Source organism: Miscanthus floridulus, chromosome 8, assembly GCF_019320115.1.
Source record: "Miscanthus floridulus cultivar M001 chromosome 8, ASM1932011v1, whole genome shotgun sequence".
NCBI lineage: Eukaryota > Viridiplantae > Streptophyta > Magnoliopsida > Poales > Poaceae > Miscanthus > Miscanthus floridulus.
In genome coordinates, this window is record NC_089587.1 from 213,270,280 (window position 1) to 213,290,783 (window position 20,504).

General features: G+C 45.8%; 2 protein-coding genes across 2 annotated transcripts; both read left to right on the forward strand.

The window, feature by feature from the left end:
- The first annotated feature begins 300 nt into the window (after positions 1 to 300).
- Positions 301 to 1,950, forward strand: LOC136474869 (FCS-Like Zinc finger 3-like). Its single transcript, XM_066472443.1, has 2 exons — positions 301 to 739; positions 1,446 to 1,950. Exons 1-2 carry the CDS (start codon positions 417 to 419, stop codon positions 1,612 to 1,614), a joined length of 492 nt encoding a protein of 163 aa, XP_066328540.1. The 5' UTR covers positions 301 to 416; the 3' UTR covers positions 1,615 to 1,950.
- Positions 1,951 to 6,650: 4,700 nt separating this feature from the next.
- Positions 6,651 to 8,502, forward strand: LOC136474870 (photosynthetic NDH subunit of lumenal location 4, chloroplastic-like). The gene is made up of 6 exons (XM_066472444.1): positions 6,651 to 7,089; positions 7,255 to 7,347; positions 7,437 to 7,497; positions 7,583 to 7,651; positions 7,814 to 7,923; positions 8,136 to 8,502. Exons 1-5 carry the CDS (start codon positions 6,700 to 6,702, stop codon positions 7,879 to 7,881), a joined length of 681 nt encoding a protein of 226 aa, XP_066328541.1. The 5' UTR covers positions 6,651 to 6,699; the 3' UTR covers positions 7,882 to 7,923; positions 8,136 to 8,502.
- The last annotated feature ends 12,002 nt before the right edge of the window (positions 8,503 to 20,504 follow it).

Genomic DNA, 20,504 nt, shown 5'->3' on the forward strand with positions numbered 1-20,504 from the left:
TTCAATCTAGCTACGCGTATACTGATGTACATAGCACAGAATTGGCACCCGATGCAGTATTTAGAAAGGTATTTAGCTGTAATTTACTGCTGGGGGGCAGTGCAATGGGGTGCACCTAGCGGAGTCGTGAACCCAGGTTAAACGACGGACTAGTCCGCGCGTCGGATCGGAAGCATCGAAGAGATTCTGGCCAAGAGATCAACGGTCCTGATTACACGCGTCGCTCACCTCAGCCTCTCGGCTCTCGCTCAGCTTGGCCTCTTTTTATGCGCCGCTCCGCAAAACCCCTCTCTCCACCCACCAGTCTCGCTCCCCACCTCTCCAAATCTCGCGACGAGAAAGCCCATCTCGAACCACAGGGCGCGCCAGCCGCCGGCAGCGGGAGGGAGGGAGAGGGAGGGACAGGAGAGGAGGATATGGAGCCGGCTGAGCGAATCGAATCAGGGACGGCGCTGGGGAAGCGGCCGAGGAGCAGGGTGCTGCCGCGGACGGCCAGTTTGGTGACGTTGCCATCGGCGGCGAAGCAGGGGCGCCAGGAGCGGGTGGGCGCCGGCGTGCCGGCGTCGTCCTCAGTGCCCGCTGGCGGCGTCGGGATGGGAGCCGGAGCCGCCGCCGGCGGCGCCGTGCTGGGTTACTACTACGGCGGCTCATTCGCCGCGGTGGAGACGGCGGTCTTCCTGAAGGCGTGCGGCCTCTGCAACCGCCGCCTCGGACCGGGCCACGACACCTTCATCTACAGGTTCCTGTTTTAATTCTCTATGTGGCTTCAATCGATCTCTTCACGTTGCTTTTACAGTTTTAAGCTGGATTGCATCTCGTGCCCTTCGTATTCATGATGACTGCCGACCCCGTGGCTGTAATGATATCGTGCCTTTCGATCTGTTCCATTTTACTGAGTTAACAGAATCATTGTGATCTATGTCGAAGTATTATGTGATCCTCCTTGATTTTTGTGAATTTATTGCCATCGGATTCCATCACCACCCGACACGTTCTAGTTCGTACTCGGGGTCTGGGAGTATGTGAATCTATTCCCCCATTTTTAGTGGAAGGAATATTTGATGCGAATCTTCCTTTCGGCATGTTGTTTATTTCCAATTCTTCTAAATGCTTGCTAGGTTTACGATTAGTTTGATGCCTCATGTAGGTGTGTATATTTTACATTATGATTGAGTCAAGCGCCTACATTACTGTACTCCACTGTCCAGTCCAACCAAGCAAAGCATTTATAAAACATACTAGGTGACCAATCATATGAGCTATTGGTTGATTATGATATAAGCCTCGCCACTTGGAACCATCTAACTCACAGCTCTTTAATCAGCTGTCACAATCCCTCGTCTACCTTTGGTTAAAAGAGTTGTATTTCCCCCCTTAGAATGGAGTAATTTGTTAAATATGTTTGTCCGTGACATGATTTGGATTCTGTTGTGTGCGACGTGCAGGGGCGAGGTGGCATTCTGTAGTCAGGAGTGCCGAGAGAAGCAGATCGAGTACGATGAGCGCATGGAACAGACCTGCTCCCTGACCTCCATCAAGGAGGCCCCGTCCGTGTCCGGCGCCAGCGGCTCCGACCAGTCCGGCAGCGGCGGGGAGACCGTGGCCGCCGCCTAGTCCGCGTGGCGCAAGGGGGTGGTGTATGTTGTTGCGCCTTGAGCAGCAGGAGGAGCGGCGCCAGATCGATCGATCGCCCCCCGTAGTTTTCGCCATGCTAGAGCGTTCTGTGCATGGTACAGCTTTAGCTCTAGTAGATGCCGGCAGTGATGAATGCGTCAATGATTTATTAGTAGGTGATTGATGCATGTAACTCTGGAAACATGGCGTTCTCTTGTTGAAACAAAAGAAGAAAAAAAGGCCCGGGTTGCAATAACAGATTCTCGTCACCCTTCTGCTCATCGCATCTGTCTATCTGTTTTCCCTCACGATGTGCTGTCAAGCGGACCAGGCTGCTGCGGTGCTGCCTGTGCTTGTGCTGCAGAATTTGACAATCTGCTCCCCAGCCGAGGAGAGCAAACTCTCACTCAGGACCCAGCTCCAGGACAGACAGAAAAGCAGTCTGGTCTGGCAGTGTGGTGTGGTGTGGCGCGCAGCACAAGAGGACAAGTGCGTGGTGTTATCGTGCGCGGCACTGCACATTCTAGACGGTGTGGTCCTGCCTGGTGGCTGCATGGTCTGGAACCAGGTGAGACGCCCGTGATCTGATCGGTCTCGATGCAATCAATCGGTCGGTCGCCCCACCTGCAAGCTGCAGGAGCAGGACAACCACCGCTGCGCTGCACGGCCGCCGCAACAGCGGCAGGTCTGCTGACACACAACGACGGTGGCCGCCTCACGAACACGAGCTTTCGACCGGCCATGACCGGGGACGAGGAGAACCCCCACCTCATCGTGTGTGGTCGTCACACTACACATGCGCGCGCCTACTGTAGTACCTAGTACTCATGTCGTGACCCATCTATGGACGTGCTGCTTTGCACGTCGTAGAAAGCACGGCACTGTTTACTTTAGCGCGGACATGAACAGAGGTTGGCTTGACATATAACGTCCGGCTTATTATTGAATATATACTATGATGTGTTCTTTCTCAATTGATACTGCTCTACCACTGCAATATTTCTGGCTACTTTGCCTTATCGGTGCTAAGCTTGCGTCACATTGCCTTTTTATATGGATCTGAAAAGAAACGAAACATAAGTACTACGGTTTGGTCGTCCGTGGCTTTCATGGCCACCTCCAAGTCCCAACTCCCAAGCAAGGCGCCTGTGCCTCACAGAGTCAAGTGTCCAGCCGCGTACTTCATCGCCTCCTGCCGTGGATGGGGAAACCGTCCCATTCTTTAATGAGAAAATTCCTTCGTTGCCATCCAAAGCTATATTAATCCATTCATTGCCATTTAGATTTACACGTTCTCTTGGTTACCATTGATTTATATTTTTTATTCCCTTATCTGCCATTGTCGTTACAATCCATCGTATACACCGTTACCGTGACCAGCTGACCGCTAGCCGTCTTGCTCCCCACGCTCGCCGCATGACAGCGCGTCGCGTGCACTTATTGCCACCAAGCGTTCGCCGTCCATGTGTGTCATCACCGCTGAGCCACGTTCGTCGTCCGCGCACGCATGCCATCGTCGACTGCCTCGCCTCCCTCGCGCCGGTGGTGTCGCGAATGCCGCGCCATCGGCCTTGCTGGTGGTGGCGCAGGCGCACGCATGCCATCGCAGGCTGTTTCGCCTCCCTCGCGCTGGTGTTGCCGCGAATGCCGCGCCATCGGCTTTGTTGGTGCATACGGCGAGCGCAGGGATACGAAGGCGCGGCACGAGCGGAGCGAGCGCGACCACCTGCACGGGGACGGAGTCGTCAGCGATGAGGTGGTCGATGTCCACGTCGTACTCGGCGGTGGTGAAGGGGACAACGTCGCCGGGGCTGTACGACAGCTCGTGGTGGCGGCCCTCCGTGGGCACGCGGACTTGGCCTGCCATCAGGTAGAAGGTGCGGAGTGCCTGGGAGAGGGAGGTCCTGAGAGCGGAGAGGATGGCGGGGACGTCGGCGTCCGGGGAGAGGCGGTACAAGAGGACGCGCTCCACGGGCGGGAGGTGCAGCCACTTGACGTTGAAGAAGGTGAGCGGGATGGAGCGCGGCGGCAGTGCGGGACCAGCTGCTGCTGCAGGAGCCACCAGGGCCGTGTCCACGACGCGGAACAGCTGCTGCTGCTGCTCGTGGTGGTGGACATGGCCGGCAGCGCCACGAGCTGTCGTATAGCCCCGGCAACGCCGTCCCCTTCACCACCGCCGAGTACGACGTGGACATCGACCACCTCATCGCTAACGACTCCGTCCCCGTGCAAGTGGCCGCGCTCGCTCCGCTCGTGCCGCGCCTGCCTAAGGGCCGCGTGGTGCTCGCCGTGCAGGCCACGCTGTTGCTCGGCCGCTGCCGGGGCCTCGCGGTGGGAGTCACCGTCCACACACACCACCTGCGACGGAGCAGGATCCACGCACTTCCTCCACACATGGGCCGCAGCGGCCGGAGCAGATGAGCAGCATCGTCGTCGGCTCCCGCCACCATCTGCGCTCGCCGTATGCGCCAACAAAGCCGATGGCGCGGCATGCACGTCAACACCAGCGGGGGGAGGCGAAACAGTCTGCGATGGCATGCGTGCGCCTGCGCCACCACCAGCAAGGCTGATGGCGCGGCATTCGCGACACCACCAGCGCGAGGGAGGCGAGGCAGCCGGCGATGGCATGCGTGCGCGGACGACGAACGTGGCTCAGCGGTGATGACACACATGGACGGCGAACGCTTGGTGGCAACCAGTGCAGGCGACGCGCTGTCATGCGGCGAGCGCGGGGACCAAGGGGGCTAGCGGTTAGCCGGTCACGGTAACGGTGTATACGATGGATTGTAACGACAATGGCAGATAAGGGAACAAAAAATATAAACCAATGGCAACCAAGGGAACGTGTAAATCTGAATGGCAATGAGAGGATTAATATAGCTTTCGATGGCAATGAAGGAATTTTATCTTCTTTAATCCTCTCTTCTAGATCCTTTCCTTCTCAGAGCTACGCACTGGGACATAGAGAAATGCCATGAACATGCGCCTGTCGCGCCACTAATACGACATTCACAGCGAGTTTAAGTTTAAGATAGATATAAAACTCCTGGTTGCTGTACGCTGGTTGGTTTGGCAGCCGGGACAGGAACTCCCTGCCAGTTTTTACAAGGAGCAACGTAACAAGAAAGGCTTCCAGATGGAAAAACATGGGGGAGAAGGTACTCTGAATTTTTCACTTTTATGGTTCCAAAGTGAAAAAAAAAGAAGATTGTACATGAGAGCTGAAAGCGGTAACAAGAAAAATAATGGATGTACAATTGTAGATTCCCCATCAGCTGTTATCTTAACCAGGTCCCATGTTGTACTTTTTGGTTGGCATTAGGCAAGTGGCTCACTTTTTGTATTGCGTTGTGTCGTTATATACCACCAAAACGTGAGGAAAAGAAGGGTTCTGATGGCCACAGCTGACGACACAAATTATGGGAGGCACTTCCAGTGTCAGCTGTCGTGGATTGTTTCATTCATTTGTTTGTTTATTCTCTATGTTTCTCTGAAAGGTCGTCACGCGTGTGGATTATTCTTCACTCAGTTAATATGTTCTGTAGTTTCATTGAGCGACAGATTCCCCTGTTGGTGCCGTATTTTGGACGGCCATCCGTGTCTGCACGCACTTTGTCGGCCTATCTTTGTAGACGTAGACAAATGGGCCGGGATAAATACTTCCTTCGTCTCTTTTACATATCGTATTAACTTTGTTCTAAATTAAACATTTCTAATTTTAACTACTAATTTCAAAAGATTTGTACTCCCTCAGTTCTAAATCATAAGACATTCTAAATTATTAACGTTTTATAATTTGAAACAGTGGAAGTACGTTATAACAACATATTATGATATTACGGTAAACAGATTCAAGCTTTTTAACCAAATGGAACACTAATTAAGATTCCCTTCCTCGGTGAAAAAAACCATGATCTGATGATAAGCCAGCTGAAGCCGTTTTTGTTATTAGACAAAAAATAATATAGATTTTAACTGATAAGCCTGCTAATAAGTTCAAATGAACAGACCTGATGTTCCTTTCTTCTGATAAGTGATAAGCCTTGCTTCGAAGCAGACAAACGGCCCCAAATGCACTGCACTTGTACTTACGCGAAGGTGTCCGGTCAGGCTAGCATACTCGGTACTCCGAGCACGGTGTCATAATTTTATATGTCAAGTTCGATCGATAAAAAATATCAATATTTATGATATCAAATAAATATCATTAGATTAATTATAAAATATATTTTTATAATAAATCATTTTTGAGGTTATAAATGTGAATATTATTTACTTAAAATTTAGTTAAACATGAACTACTTTTGCTCACACGTAGCTAATTTTTTTTAGATGGAGGGGGTATGTCTTGTCCGATTCTAGCGCCTCGATCGATGTGTATGGAAACAAACGTTTTGATCACCTGTTGCACACAGCGGCGGATCCACAGGGGGTTGGGGGGGGGGGGGCTCCAGCCCCCCCTAATTTCTTGATTTCAAGCCTAATTACTGTAGTAAAAATTTGATTTCACCATTAAATCTTCATGCAAATTAACATCTCCATTGTTTTAGCCCCCTTATCCCGCATCGTGCATCCGCCACTGGTTGCACGAGCAGACTTTGGGCTCTCCTGCTGCCTGCCAGGCGTCGCGCCTGCCGTCCTCACTGGCCTGGACGCGTGCCGAGACGCGGCCCGCCGGCGCACCGCGCACAACGTTGGCGAAGCCGCGCCGGGCGGCATGGCCATGTGGCGTGGCGTCCCACTTGGCGCGCAGCCACGTCCGCTCTTGAATGCATCCACACATCCCCGCCCGGCGGCGGCCAACTTTTGGGTTCCGGGCTGCATGCGTCGTATGCGCCGTCCTGCTCCGATGGACCGAGATCCAGCGCTCGGAGCGTGTGTATCTTATGCCGTTCTGCCCCCGAAACTCGCGGCCTGGCCCGGCAAAACCCCCGGCCTGCAGTGCGCAGTGGCCGGCTCAAACATCCAGAGCCCACCACGCTGCCTCCGCGCGACGAATTTCGGGGCATCGCTATAACTACCCGAGAGCCTGCGCGCCTTGCAGCCACAGTTCGGGGATAATCCAAATCCACGCCACCAGCAACCATGGCACCACCCATCTCCTCCCTGTCGTCTCTCGTGGCGTCCAGCCAAATCCCGACGCCGCTGCTCCCGAAGCCCAGCAGCAGAGCGCTCGCCGTGGCGCCCTGCAGCTCCGCGTCCTCATCGGCCTCGCCGTCCACTTCCTCGACTCCTCGCCACGCCGCGGCGCCGGCGGCATCGGCGGGCAGGAGGGGGCTGCTGGCGCTGGGCGCGGGGTTCCTGGCCTCGGCCGCGCTGCTGATCCCGGCGGGGAACGCCGGCGCCACGCGCGTCGAGTACTACGCGACGGTCGGGGACAAGCTGTGCGACCTGAGCCTCGTCAAGTCCGGCCTCGCGTACTGTGACGTCGAGGTTGGCACCGGTGTCCAGCCCCCGCGCGGCGAGCTCATCAATGTCAGTACCGAGACAACGGTTTCTTGCATGCCATGCGATTTCCTTTGACTCAATTTTCTCTATACAGTGGACCATTTCCCTTCTATATATGAGTAATATATGCCGTCCTGGTCTGAATTCTGTGTTGCTTCGGATCATAATCCATTCTCTCTTGACGGTCGTCAGGTGCACTACACTGCAAGGTTTCCTGACGGTACGCTGTTCGACAGCAGCTACAAGCGCGGCAGGCCACTGACAATGCGCATAGGTGCAGGCAAGGTGTGCAGCGTCTGATGCTCACTGAAAACGACGTTCATTTTTCGTGCCACTAGATGATCGTTTGTTTGTTTCGCGTTTTCCGTGTGCAGATCCTCCGAGGGCTTGAACAGGGGATCAGTGGCGGCGGTGGTGTGCCACCCATGCTTGTTGGTATGGACAGAACTCAGCAGCTAGTTGTGCATTAGAGGTTTGCTTTGGCATGCTGTTTCATCACTCCGTTGCAAACCTGCTTCAGGTGGAAAGCGCAAGCTGATGATACCTGCGTCACTGGCGTACGGGCCTGAACCAGCAGGCTGCTTCTCAGGTCAATTTCTCACCCTTTCCTGCATAATAATAACACTATAACAGTACAAGTTTCTGTGGCAATAGCTATTGGCTGCACCATAGATAAGCATCATCTAGCATTGTCAGCAAACTGAACACGTGTTCAGAACTTCAGAGTTCCGACCTTCTAGTTTTTTGACAGGAGACTGCAACATTCCCGGAAACGCCACACTTCTATATGACCTTTACCTCGTTGGGATTTACAAGTGAGCACTCGATGGCAAGGAATATTCAGGACCTAGAACAAATAAGGTCTGGTATAGTGCAGTGCACAGCATTCTCAACTCGCCTGATGATTTTCTGTTTTCTGTCATATATTTTTCTATTTTTATTTTCAAAATAGGAAGTTCGAGATAGAATTTGGGTACAATCACGTTGGCAAATTGACATTCTTCTTTTCAGAGTTAACGATCGTTCTCTTTTCCAAGATTGTTAATCACTTGTCGGAAATTTTACTTTGGCAGATTTTTTTTTTTCCCTGGAACACGTGGAGAGTTTCAGGGACAAGTTTATCCGGCTGATGAAGGTGTATCTTGCCAAGACTGGTGGTGAAAGCACCTGCAGTGCCACTTGCAGAAGCTTGTGCATAGGACTACTGTTTACTTTCCATGCTCGATTGGCAGTGTTCCAGACCTATTTCTGTAGACCAGAAAGCTACCTGCATTGCAGAAAAATGGTACGCGGGCGACTTGCATTGAATAAAAGAATGATATAAACCATCCTTATTATAACATAATAATGCCATTGTGGAACTTTGTAAAGACCAATCATATTGTTCATTAATTATAGCAGTTTGATACAGCCAAAGCGACCAAGTCATCTCATCTGAGCTGTATGTCAAGTGCTGTAGTTCTGCACAGCCGATGTGGAATTGTGAATTATGTGTCAGTCAGTCAGCATGACTGGCAAATGGCGTCAAACCCTTCAGCGTTCAATCATGCCGCCTAAAATCCACCGTATGGTTGGTGAAACACTCACGTTTAGAATATGCAGAGGTCTCTTGCTCGTGTCTGACACACGTGCAGCAGCTTTGACTGTCGCAAATGGCAAGGGCAATGCATCCTACCACTCCATAGTTTGGAGCAAATTCTCATATCCCATTGTTATTAAGCCATCCGAAATGGAATATACCATGTCAAGAGAATGATCGCTTCTCTTATAATCCATACTTTTCAGCTTGTTTTTTTAGCCGGAACAGTGTTTTTCTCTCGCAATAAATTAGCCTGAACAGTGTTTCGACTTGTTTTTTCAGCGAAGCGAACTGGGCGATATCCTTTGAGCGAACTATTAGGTTTATCCTCAGTTAAACATTTGTACCTTTCGTAATTGATTTTGGAAAATCTACATCTACATAGATCTACACACACATATATATAATATATTAGTAGTCTCTAATCTCTAATCCCAGTGAAACTTACTGTTGATCAGTAGTGCTTCCCTACTTCCCTCTCACATATCCATGTAGATCTACAGGACACATACGTGAACCGTCCGATCCTCTGTACCTTCGTCCTCCATGTACATTCCACCGTCCACGTATCACGACTTCTGGAACCACCAAGGCACACTAGCTTGGTCAACCCACATCAGCCTTATCCCTCTCCCATCGTATACATACACAGGGACCCAAAAAAATCCCCATCCCCGTCGACCCGCACCTTCCTCGCACAGTCTTCTAAATCCTCTTCTGTCTCGCTCCTTCCGCCGCGCCGCTGCTCCGCCGCTCCTCCTCCTCCCACAGCGCCGCCCTTCCCCATCGCCTGTGCCCGCGCTGCGCCCGCTCCAGCTCCACTGCCCCGCCCTTGCTGCGCCTGCGGACGACCCCCCAGGCTCGAGAGGCCTAGCTGTGTCTTCGTCTTCCTCACCAACACCCGCGTCCATCCTGCCGGTGTGCCTAGGGGCCCCAGCATGGCCGGATCCCCGCGATGCGCAGTCGCGGCGGTGGGCGCACCCGGCCATGGCACCGCGCGAGTGGGCCCCGCCGGTCGCCCGCGCCGGTGCCCCCAGCACGTCCTCCGCCCCAACTTCCACAACGTTAGGGGAGCACAACGGGACCACCGATTGGTGAACACGACCTCGAATGTGTCCCGTTGGTGTGGCCACGAATGGTGAGTCCAACCTTCTGTCTTTCCCCTCTACATGGATCTCATTCAATCCGATCTAGCCATCTCAAACAGGACCTCCGATGCTGCGGATAATTTGGTGTTGCCTCCCTAGATGGAATTGATTCCGTGCAAATTGACTGTCCCAAACAGGACTCAAGTCGTCGGTGAGGGAAGACTCAACCCCAAATCAAAAATTTTAGTAACCTTCTTCAACATTAAGAGATCTGTAATTCCTTAGCATCTGGAACTGGGAGCTTATTTTGGATTTGATTTCCAGTTTATTACATTGCTGCCTACGTCGTTAGTGTACATCTTAACTATTACGATCCATCATCCTGTCACTTTGATAGGTACTTGCTATGCATGTCACAGGTTTCATCAATGTGCTATTTCTCCACTGTCACTGAAAGCCACCAAAGATGCTGAAGATGAAAGGATGACCCAGGTGTAGGAAGTTACTCTACCAATATTTATTCAAGGTCAGCATATATGCAAAAACACTACGGTTAAATCCCTCAACGATTTCTTGAGACCCCTAGAGTAACATTTGAGTGTTTTTCCCCTGCAGGAAAGGATGATCTTGCAGAAGCAAAGACAGGAACATGTAACACGGTTGTCTTTTTGGTGCTCCTTGCCTTCTCAGCCTAGGCGTTCGGTTTTAACCGACCGTTCGGTTCGGTTTTTTTGGTTTTTCAAAATTTCGGTTTCCAGAAAATGACTCACGATCGGTTTGCTAAAATTCCAAAAACCGACCAATTTCGGTTCGGTTTTTTAATTCGGTTTTTTGGTTAAAACCGAATAAACCGAATATCAGACAGGACTTAGAACTAACAGCACAACACAGTACAAATTTGCACAGCACAGTATATTATTTGAAGACTCAAGACTGTTACAAACTTAACAATTCAATGCTCAAATAAAATATTACAAATTTACAGTTCATTCTTGATAATAAACCATAGTACTCCATCGGTTTTGATAAACAACAGGGAAAAAAATAGGTTTCTCGGTATTTCGGTTCGGTATGGCATAGAAACCGAAACCGAAACGAAAAACCGAACTTCACAGAACTGGAAACCGAAACCGAACCGAAAAACCGAACTACCGACTATTCGGTTCGGTTTCGGTTTGGTTCGGTTCGGTGTTCGGTCTTTGGTGAAAAAGTGCCCAGGCTGATTGCCTTCAGCCCAGCTGATCAATTTGACTATCATATCACTTTACTAACCATTGCAGTGGTACAACTACTGGATTTGTCCACATATTCCGTGCCTTATATGTATTATTTGCAAGCCTATGCGTTATCTTTTGTTATTATGGACACATATTTGCTCCTTTATATTCTTCTAGTTTCCTCATACCTCTACACATCTTTGGTTCTCAGGCTATGAAACTAAAATAAGAATTATTGCTTCTAATACAGTTTGTTCAATTCAATGGATCCACTAAAAAAACCTTTGACTCATTCTGGAATGATAAGGATTTATGATATTGAACCAGCCTCCGACTTAGGTTGTTTCGTTTACTAACCATGTACATTGTTTTATAGCATAATGTATCTTCCATATCGTTCTACACTGGACAATCCTATATGGTGGCTAAAACCGATTTTTTTCCTGTTTTCTATGCCTTAGCTTTAAATACACGAGCCCTGTTTTATGGCGTCCAATGCTCACATGACCTTTCATTATTGGATTTTAGATAAATATATGTGCCATATCACTGTGTTTGTGGCGTCCAATGCTCACATAACCTTTCATTAATGAATTTTGGATAAATATATGTACCATATCATGGACTAATATGTTCTTCCTTAAATGGTTTGTACTGCAGCTCTTTATATATGGTCAGTCGTCGTTAAACACTATCATCATTTAGCAACTACATGCTTACCTCACAGCTACAATGGACATGCTTCAAAATAAAGAGGTTCTCAGTAGGAGTAGCAGGAACACATCATGTCATTCATATATTTCCTGATAACACGTGTACACATTTTGTGACAGCACATATAGACTTCAGGCTTGGTTCAACCAAAAGTTGTAACATTCAGACTAATACAAAATACAGAGATATGTTACCTACCTTACATGGATCTTTCTATAGATTTAGGTTGAATGTTTTCTATATTTAAATTTTGTTTATACACAATAATGCTCGACACATAGAGCAAAAAAATAAATATGGCATACTACATGCTCTGTCCACATATTGTGTGCCTTATGTATTAATTGCAGACCTATGTGTTAATCTTTTGTTACTATGGACAGACATTTGTTCCTTTATATTCTTACAGTTTCATCATACCTCTGTACACTAACTTGAGAATTATTACTTCCAATACAAGCGACGATGAGTAGGTACATGCTCCCCACTCTAGCACCTCTCTCTCTCTATCTATCTAGGTCTGTGGTCTACAAATCTCACTTAGCTTACATTTGATTTTTATCCAAGATTTATCTTTGGAGCCCATATGTTCGGTTTCTTTCCTCCGCTGTTCAAATAGGATTTACCATACGCCATCAATGTTTAATTCTAGAAATTGTTGATCATGTGATACTGGTGCATCTTTCTCCGTTTCAAAGAAATTATGTGGCCTCCTATCCTATGCTACGACTATGATTTTGATTGGCTGCCCATCACCATTGATGGCCCCACCTTTTCCTCTGTCTGATTACGATATTTACTGAGATTCTAAGGTACATCTTTTCCGTATATGATGAGTTTGTATTCACATGCTTAGTTCGTTTTTGTAATTTATAGAACTTGCATACTTGCTTTGCGCAGCACGCTGCCACTGGGATTTTTTTAGTGGGCGTAAGTGGATGTGCGCAAAGGATAAAGCCGAAGGGAGGAGGCAGGAGGGGCGACACAAGCATCTCAGCATTGCGAAGAACTTGTACTAAGTCCAAGGTTCATCCAACAACATTGATCCCAAAATAAGCTAGATAGGAATATGTATACAACATCACCCTATGCCGCCCTACCATTGGTTATTCACAATAGACATGAAACTCTGGTATAATACTATTTAATATTTACAGTATGTGTTTCCCTCAGCTTTTGCAAGGTTGGATTGTACCCGCTCGTAGCGCGGGGTTCTGTCAAGTTATATATAGATTCATCACATAAGATCTATGTTTTTAGATTCACTAAAAAAATACTTTCGCAATATATAATTCATACTTTATAAAACTAAAAGGATTTTTTTGAAGTAGATGGTCAGATATAGTAATAATTGACTTAGGACAGATATAATGTGACATGTAAAAAAGAATAGAGAGAGAGTACAAAATAAAGTCCAACAGATGTGCAGAGTATACAAGGCAACACTAAAAACACACTGTTTGTTTTAGTTTTGTCCAAAGTCAAACTTAATTATTTTTTTAAAAGAAACTATAAAAACATACCCACATTTGCCACGTTGCATCAATTTCATTAATGTTAATGCTACCATTAAGACGTCTAGAAGGCCATAGACCTTGCTCCACTCACTATCGCATGCGCCGCTCGCCTTAAAAAAACAAAATCAACTCCCACATGTCTCGCTCCGCTTCGCTTCACTTCCGTATGCAGCGCTCGACTGCCAGGCTACCCTCTCCTGGTTTTAGCACGTGGTTGTCTGTGAGTCGCCGCTGCGTGGTTGCCAGCCCTGCCAGGCGTGTAGCCGCCTACGAGTCACGATGCTCGGTTAACTACCCTGCCAAGCACGGAGCGAGGCCGCTGCCTCCCCACCCCGGCTGAAAGGTCCTAATGGCTAGAGGGGGGTGAATAGCCTAATAAAAATTTCTATAACAACACTTAACAAAATAGTTAGACAATTATGAGGCGAAGCAAGTGTTGCGCTAGCCTACTCAAGATGCAAGCCACCTACCACAATTCTAGTTTAGATAGTATCTATTCACACAATAGCTATGATACTACTCTATGTTAGTGTGCTCTCAAAGGCTAACTAAAGAGCCACACTAACCAAGCAAGCAAGCCCTCACAACTAGCTACACTAAAGAGCTTGACAATTAGTTTGCGGTAATGTAAAGAGAGTGATCAAGAAGATTATACCACTGTATAGATGAAGGAACCAATCAATCACAAGGATGAATAACAATGAAGACCAATCACCTTGGAATCAATGATGAACACAAAGATTTTTTACCGAGGTTCACTTGCTTGCCGGCAAGCTAGTCCTCGTTGTGGCGATTCACTCACTTGGAGGTTCACGCGCTAATTGGCTTCACACGCCAAACCCTCAATAGGGTGCCACACAACCAACACAAGATGAGGATCACACAAGCCACGAGCAATCCACTAGAATACCTTTTGACGCTCCGCAGAGGAAAGGTCAAGAACCCATCACAATCACCACGATCGGAGCCAGAGACAATCACCACCCTCCGCTCAACGATCCTCGCTGCTCCAAGCCGTCTAGGTGGCGGCAACCACCAAGAGTAACAAGCGAAACCCACAACGAAACACGAACACCAAGTGCCTCTAGATGCAATCACTCAAGCAATGCACTTGGATCACTCCCAATCTCACTATGATGATGAATCAATGATGGAGATGAGTGGGAGGACTTTGGCTAGGCTCACAAGGTTGCTATGTCAATGAAAATGGCCAAAGATGTGAGCCATAGCTGGCCATGGGGCTTAAATAGAAGCCCCCACGAAATAGAGCCGTTGTACCCCTTCACTGGGCACACTGCGCTCTAACCGGACGCTCCGGTCAAACTGACTGGACGCCAGCCCTTAGCGTCTGGTCGCCCGATGGACGCCACGCGTCACCAGCTTCAAACACTGTTCGTCAGATTTCAACGGCTACGAAGCTGACCGGACAATTCGGCAAAACTGACCGGACGCTGAAGCCCCAGCGTCCGGTCGAGTACAGTAAGGGTCCAAATCTGTTTTTCCTCGACCGAACGCGTCTAGTCCACCTCGACCGGACATAGCCTAGCGTCCGGTGGTAAACCCTAGCCACTGTACCACCAAGTTAGTGCGACCGAACGCAGGCAGTCAGCGTCCGGTGCATTTAGATCCAGCGTCTGGTCACTAGACCGACGCGGGCATCTCCTCTGTCTTCTTCACCCTTGCTCAAATGTGCCAACCACCAAGTGTATCACCTTGTGCATATGTGTTAGCATATTTTCATAAACATTTTTAAGGGTGTTAGCACTCCACTAGATCCTAAATACATATGCAATGAGTTAGAGCATCTAGTGGCACTTTGATAACCGCATTCCGATACGAGTTTCACCCCTCTTAATAGTACGGCTATCAAACCTAAATGTGATCACACTCTCTAAGTGTCTTGATCACCAAAACAAAATAGCTCCTACAAGTTATACCTTTGCCTTGAACTTTTGTTTTTCTCTTTCTTCTTTTCAAGTTTAAGCCCTTGATCATCGTCATGCCATCACCATTGTCATGCTATGATCTTCATTAGCTTCTCCACTTGAAGTGTGCTACCTATTTCATGATCACTTGATAAACTAGGTTAGCACTTAGGGTTTCATCAATTCACCAAAACCAAACTAGAGCTTTCAATCTCCCCCTTTTTGATAATTGATGACAACCCTTATACAAAGATATGAAATAAAATTCAATTGAATCCATGTTGCTTGCCCAAGCATATTTACCAATTGTAAAAGGATATGGACAAGTTTCATGAACCCCAAATGGTAGCAATTGCTCCCCCTACATATGTGCTAAGAGTTTGGATTGTAGCTTGCACATATGCTTAGATAGAAAATATAGGAGACAATGTCTACCATATGATGCTAAGGTATAAAAGATGGACCTTTGAAGCGTGATACCAATTGGAGTGCACCAATATACCATCCTTAGCACCATGGTTTGCTCAATACCACTTGGAAACATACTTTAGAAAGATACCACTCGTAAAGACTTTCTTGGAAATGAAAGTTATCTATTGATTTCATTTCATCATCCAATCTTACAACTAACATACATCACACAAGCATGGATGTTTGAATTTAATACTTGTGCCATGCAAGCAAACATATGAAATGCACATTCAAATGCACCATACAAGTTCATGAGCTTGCTCCCCCTACTTGTGTGCTCAAAATTTTAGTTAATCCCTTTCCTTTGTCATATCTCTCCCCTTATGTCATATATCAAGATATCTTTATATTTCTTTCTCTTTTTCACTATCTTTGTTTCTCTCCCTCTTTGTCATCAATGACCACAAAGGTTCTAAAAATAGATAGTATTACTTGTAGGGTTGAGATTATCAATGTCAATCAATGGGGTGAGGATTATTTTCCCATATTTGGTTTAGTCTAGATTATTTGCCAAAGATATTTAACTCGGTTTGATCCAAGGACAAGCTTCTTTACACCTCCAAATAAGGGTTATCTTGTACCATGTTGAGTTAAACACTTATAGCTCATTTTCTAGATTAAACACTAGGTTTACAAGCCCAAAAACATGTCATATGCCATCACTAGATCAAGTCAAGCATAAAAGCAATAGTGATACCATATGGATATCAAAATCATTTGATTTTCATGAATGAGCCTAATAAAATAGAACCACATGAAAGGTCCTAATAAGATTGAAAATATGACTAGATGCACTAAACATGTCCTTAGCAAGGATGTATGCCATGCCAATCAACTTTTACCTTGGATTGCTCGTAGGAGAGGCATGTCATATGAGTGAGGAGTGCATCAACACATATTTGAGAAAATCCAATATGTTCAACTCATTCCTTAGCTTGCAAAACCTTTTCTCATCCAATAGCTTGGTGAATATATCGGCAAGTTGATCTTTGGTGCCTACACTCTCAATGCAAATGTCCCCTTTTTATTGGTGATCTCTTATGAAATGATGGCGAACATCAATGTTCTTTGTTCTTGCATATTGAACCGGATTGTTGGTTAACTTGATTGCACTCTCATTGTCACATAGCAATGGCACTTTCTTGAACTTGATTCCAAAGTCACACAAAGTGGTCTTTATCCAAAGTATTTGTGCATAACAACTACCGGCGGATATGTACTTGGCTTCGGTGGTTGATAATGCAACACTATTTTGCTTCTTTGATGACCATGAAACAAGTGATCTTCCCAACAATTGACATGTGCCCGAGGTGCTCTTCCTTTCAACCTTGCATCCCGCATAGTCCGAGTCAGAGTAACCAACTAGCTCAAACTTTGCTCCTTTGGAATACCACAAACCAATATTTGGTGTATGCTTCAAGTACCTCAATATTCTCTTTGTAGCCTTTAAATGACTTTCTCTTGGTGAGGCTTGAAATCTTGCACACATGCATACACTAAACATGACATTCGGCCTTGATGCGGTCACATAGAGTAGGCTTCCAATCATAGACCGATACAACCTTTGATCCACCATGTTTCCACTTGCATCACTATCCAAGTTGTCATTTGTTCCCATTGGTGTGCTAATGACTTTGCTATCAATCATACCAAACTTCTTGATCATGTCCTTGATGTACTTGCCTTGATTTACAAATGTACCATTCTTTAATTGCTTGATTTGAAGACCAAGGAAGTAACTCAACTCTCCAATCATGGACATCTCAAACTCATTAGCCATCATCTTCCCAAACTCATCACAAAATTCTTAATTTGTTGATCCAAATATAATGTCATCAACATAGATTTGCAAAACAAATAGATCTTTTCCAATCTTCTTAATGAAAAGAGTAGTGTCAACTTTGCCCATTGTGAACCCTTTAGAGAGTAGGAAATCCCTCAATCTCTCATACCATGCTCTAGGTGCTTGCTTCAAGCCATACAATGCCTTCTTCAACTTGTACACATGGTTGGACTTTTTGTCATCTTCAAAACTAGGAGGTTGCTCAACATATACTTCTTCATTGATGTGGCCATTGAGAAATGCACTATTGACATCCATTTGATAGAGCTTGATGTTGTGGGCACAAGCATAGGCTAGCAAGATTCTTATTGCTTCCAATCTAGCAACCGGGGCATATGTTTTTCCAAAGTCAAGACCTTTAACTTGAGTATAGCCTTGTGCTACCAATCTTGCTTTGTTCCTTACTACTATCCCATCTTGATCTTGCTTGTTTCTAAAGACCCATTTGGTTCCAATCACATTGTGTCCCTTTGGTCTCTCTACTAATTCTCATACTTAATTTCTTGTGAAGTTATTCAATTCTTCATGCATAGCATTCACCCAATCAACATTCTTCAAAGCTTCATCTATTTTCTTTGGTTCAATAGATGACACAAATGAGAAGTGTTCACAAAATGATGCCAATCTTGATCTTGTTTGCGCACCTCTTGAAATATTAGCAATGATTGTATCCAAAGGATGATCTCTTGCAATACTTGTTGGTTGGAGCAATGGAACTTGATTGCTTGCACTTGCTAGATTATTGGGTTGAGATGATGTACTAGCCACTTGATCTTGTTCATTATCATAAGAGCCACTTACACTAACTTGATTTATATCATCTTGCACATTTGAGTTAGAGAGCACTTGCACTTGATCATTTTCATCATCATTCACTTGCCTAGGCCTCAATTCACCAATATCCATGTTCCTCATGGCATTTGAAAGTTGAATGCCTCTAACATCTTCCAAGTTCTTATTCTCTACTTGTGAACCCTTGGTTTCATCAAATTCAACATTATGAACTTCCTCAAGAGTACCACTATCCAAATTCCAAACTCTATATGCTTTGCTTGTAGTGGAGTAACCAAGTAGGAATCCTTCATCACATTTCTTGTCAACTTGCCCAATCTAGTGCCTTTCTTTAAGATATAGCATTTGTAACCAAAGACCTAAAAATATGCAATGTTGGGCTTTCTACCATTCAAGAGCTCATATGGTGTCTTCTCTTTCAATCGGTGACAATAGAGGTGGTTGCTACAATAGCAAGCCATGTTGATAGCTTTGGTCCAAAAAGATTGACTCACATTGTACTCACTAAGCATAGACCTTGCCATATCAATGTGTTCTATTCTTCCTCTCAACAAGGCCATTTGATTAAGGTGTGTACTTGGCCGAGAATTGATGTCTAATTCCAAATTCATCGCATAACTCATCAATTCTAGTATTCTTAAACTCACTACCATTGTCACTTCTAACTCTCTTGATGGTTGTTTCAAACTCATTGTGAATGCCCTTGGCAAATAATTTGAATGTTGCACACACATCACTTTTGTCCACTAGAAAGAATACCCAAGTGTATCTAGTGTAATCATCTACTATGACAAATCCATATTTGTTACCACCGATACTAGTGTATTGTTGGCCCAAACAAATCCATGTGCAATAACTCAAATGCTTTACTAGTGCTCATCATGCTTTTCTTAGGATGGGTGTTTCCAACTTGTTTACCGGCTTGACAAGAGCTACAAAGCTTATCTTTTTCAAACACAACATATTTCAAGCCTTTAACTAAGTCATGCTTAACCAATATATTTAATTGTTTCATTCCAACATGACCAAGCCTTCTATGCCATAACCAACCCATGCTAGACTTAGTGAACAAGCATGTAGACAATCTAGCTTACTAGCATTGAAATCAACCAAGTATAAATTCTCATATCTAAAACCTTTGAAGATCAAGTTAGAGCCATCTACACTTATGATCTCTACATCATCTACTCCAAATATGTATTTGAATCCAAGATCACATAATTGAGCTATGGATACTAAATTGAAGTTCAAGCTTTCTACTAGCAACACATTTGATATGCTTATGTCATTGGATATTGCAATCTTACCAAGCCCTTTGACCTTGCCTTTGCCATTGTCACCAAATGTGATACTATCATAACCATCATTGCCATTGGTGTTGATTAAGTTAAACATTCTTGCATCACCGGTCATGTGTTGAGTGCACCCACTATCAAGAACCCAATGTCTTCCTTTGGCTTTGTAATTGACCTACAAAAGAAGATCAATTCTTTTTAGGTACCCAAACTTGCTTGGGTCCTTGAAGGTTAGTTACTAAGCTCTTTGGCACCCAAATGACTTTCTTCTTTGCGCCCATCCATAGTTTACCAATGAACTTAGCCTTTACACCATTTGTACCCTTAGTAAGTATATAGCATGAATCAAGTTTAATGGAGAATACATTAGCATTTTTGCTCTTATTTTTGCATTCTTGCTCTTTGTGACCCACTTGCTTGCAACTAGTGCAAAACCGACCATTGTTCTTCACAAAACTAGTCTTGTGAGGAGCAAAGGCCGCCTTACCTTTCTTAGGGGTATAGCCTAATCCCTCTTTGTAGAGAGAAGCTCTTTGGCTACATAAGCACATAAGCAAGCGGTCCTCACCACCATAAGCCGTAGCTAAGGTGTGAGTGAGCTTAGTGACCTCCTTCTTGAGGTTCTTATTCTCAATCACTAGTGAGGCATCACAAGTGAGACCTTCACTACTAGATGAGGTAGAAGTGGAAGTGCTACAAGAAGGGTTAGTAGTAGCAACAATGATAGGCATAGATAGTGATGTATCAATTAAATCACAAGTTACACCTATATCACAAGTTTCAACATGCTTCTTTTTATCTTGTTCATTAAGCAAAGTGGAATAAGCTTTTTCAAGCCTTTTGTGAGCCTTACCAAGCTTCTCATGGGCTTCCTCTAGCTTCTCATGAGTTGCTTTGAGCTCATCAAGGGCTTGCTTAAGGGCTTTTACCTCCTTATTCAAGCTCTTGCATTCCCTTCTTTTAATGTCAAAGTGTTCTTTAGCATCTTCTAGCATGCCAAA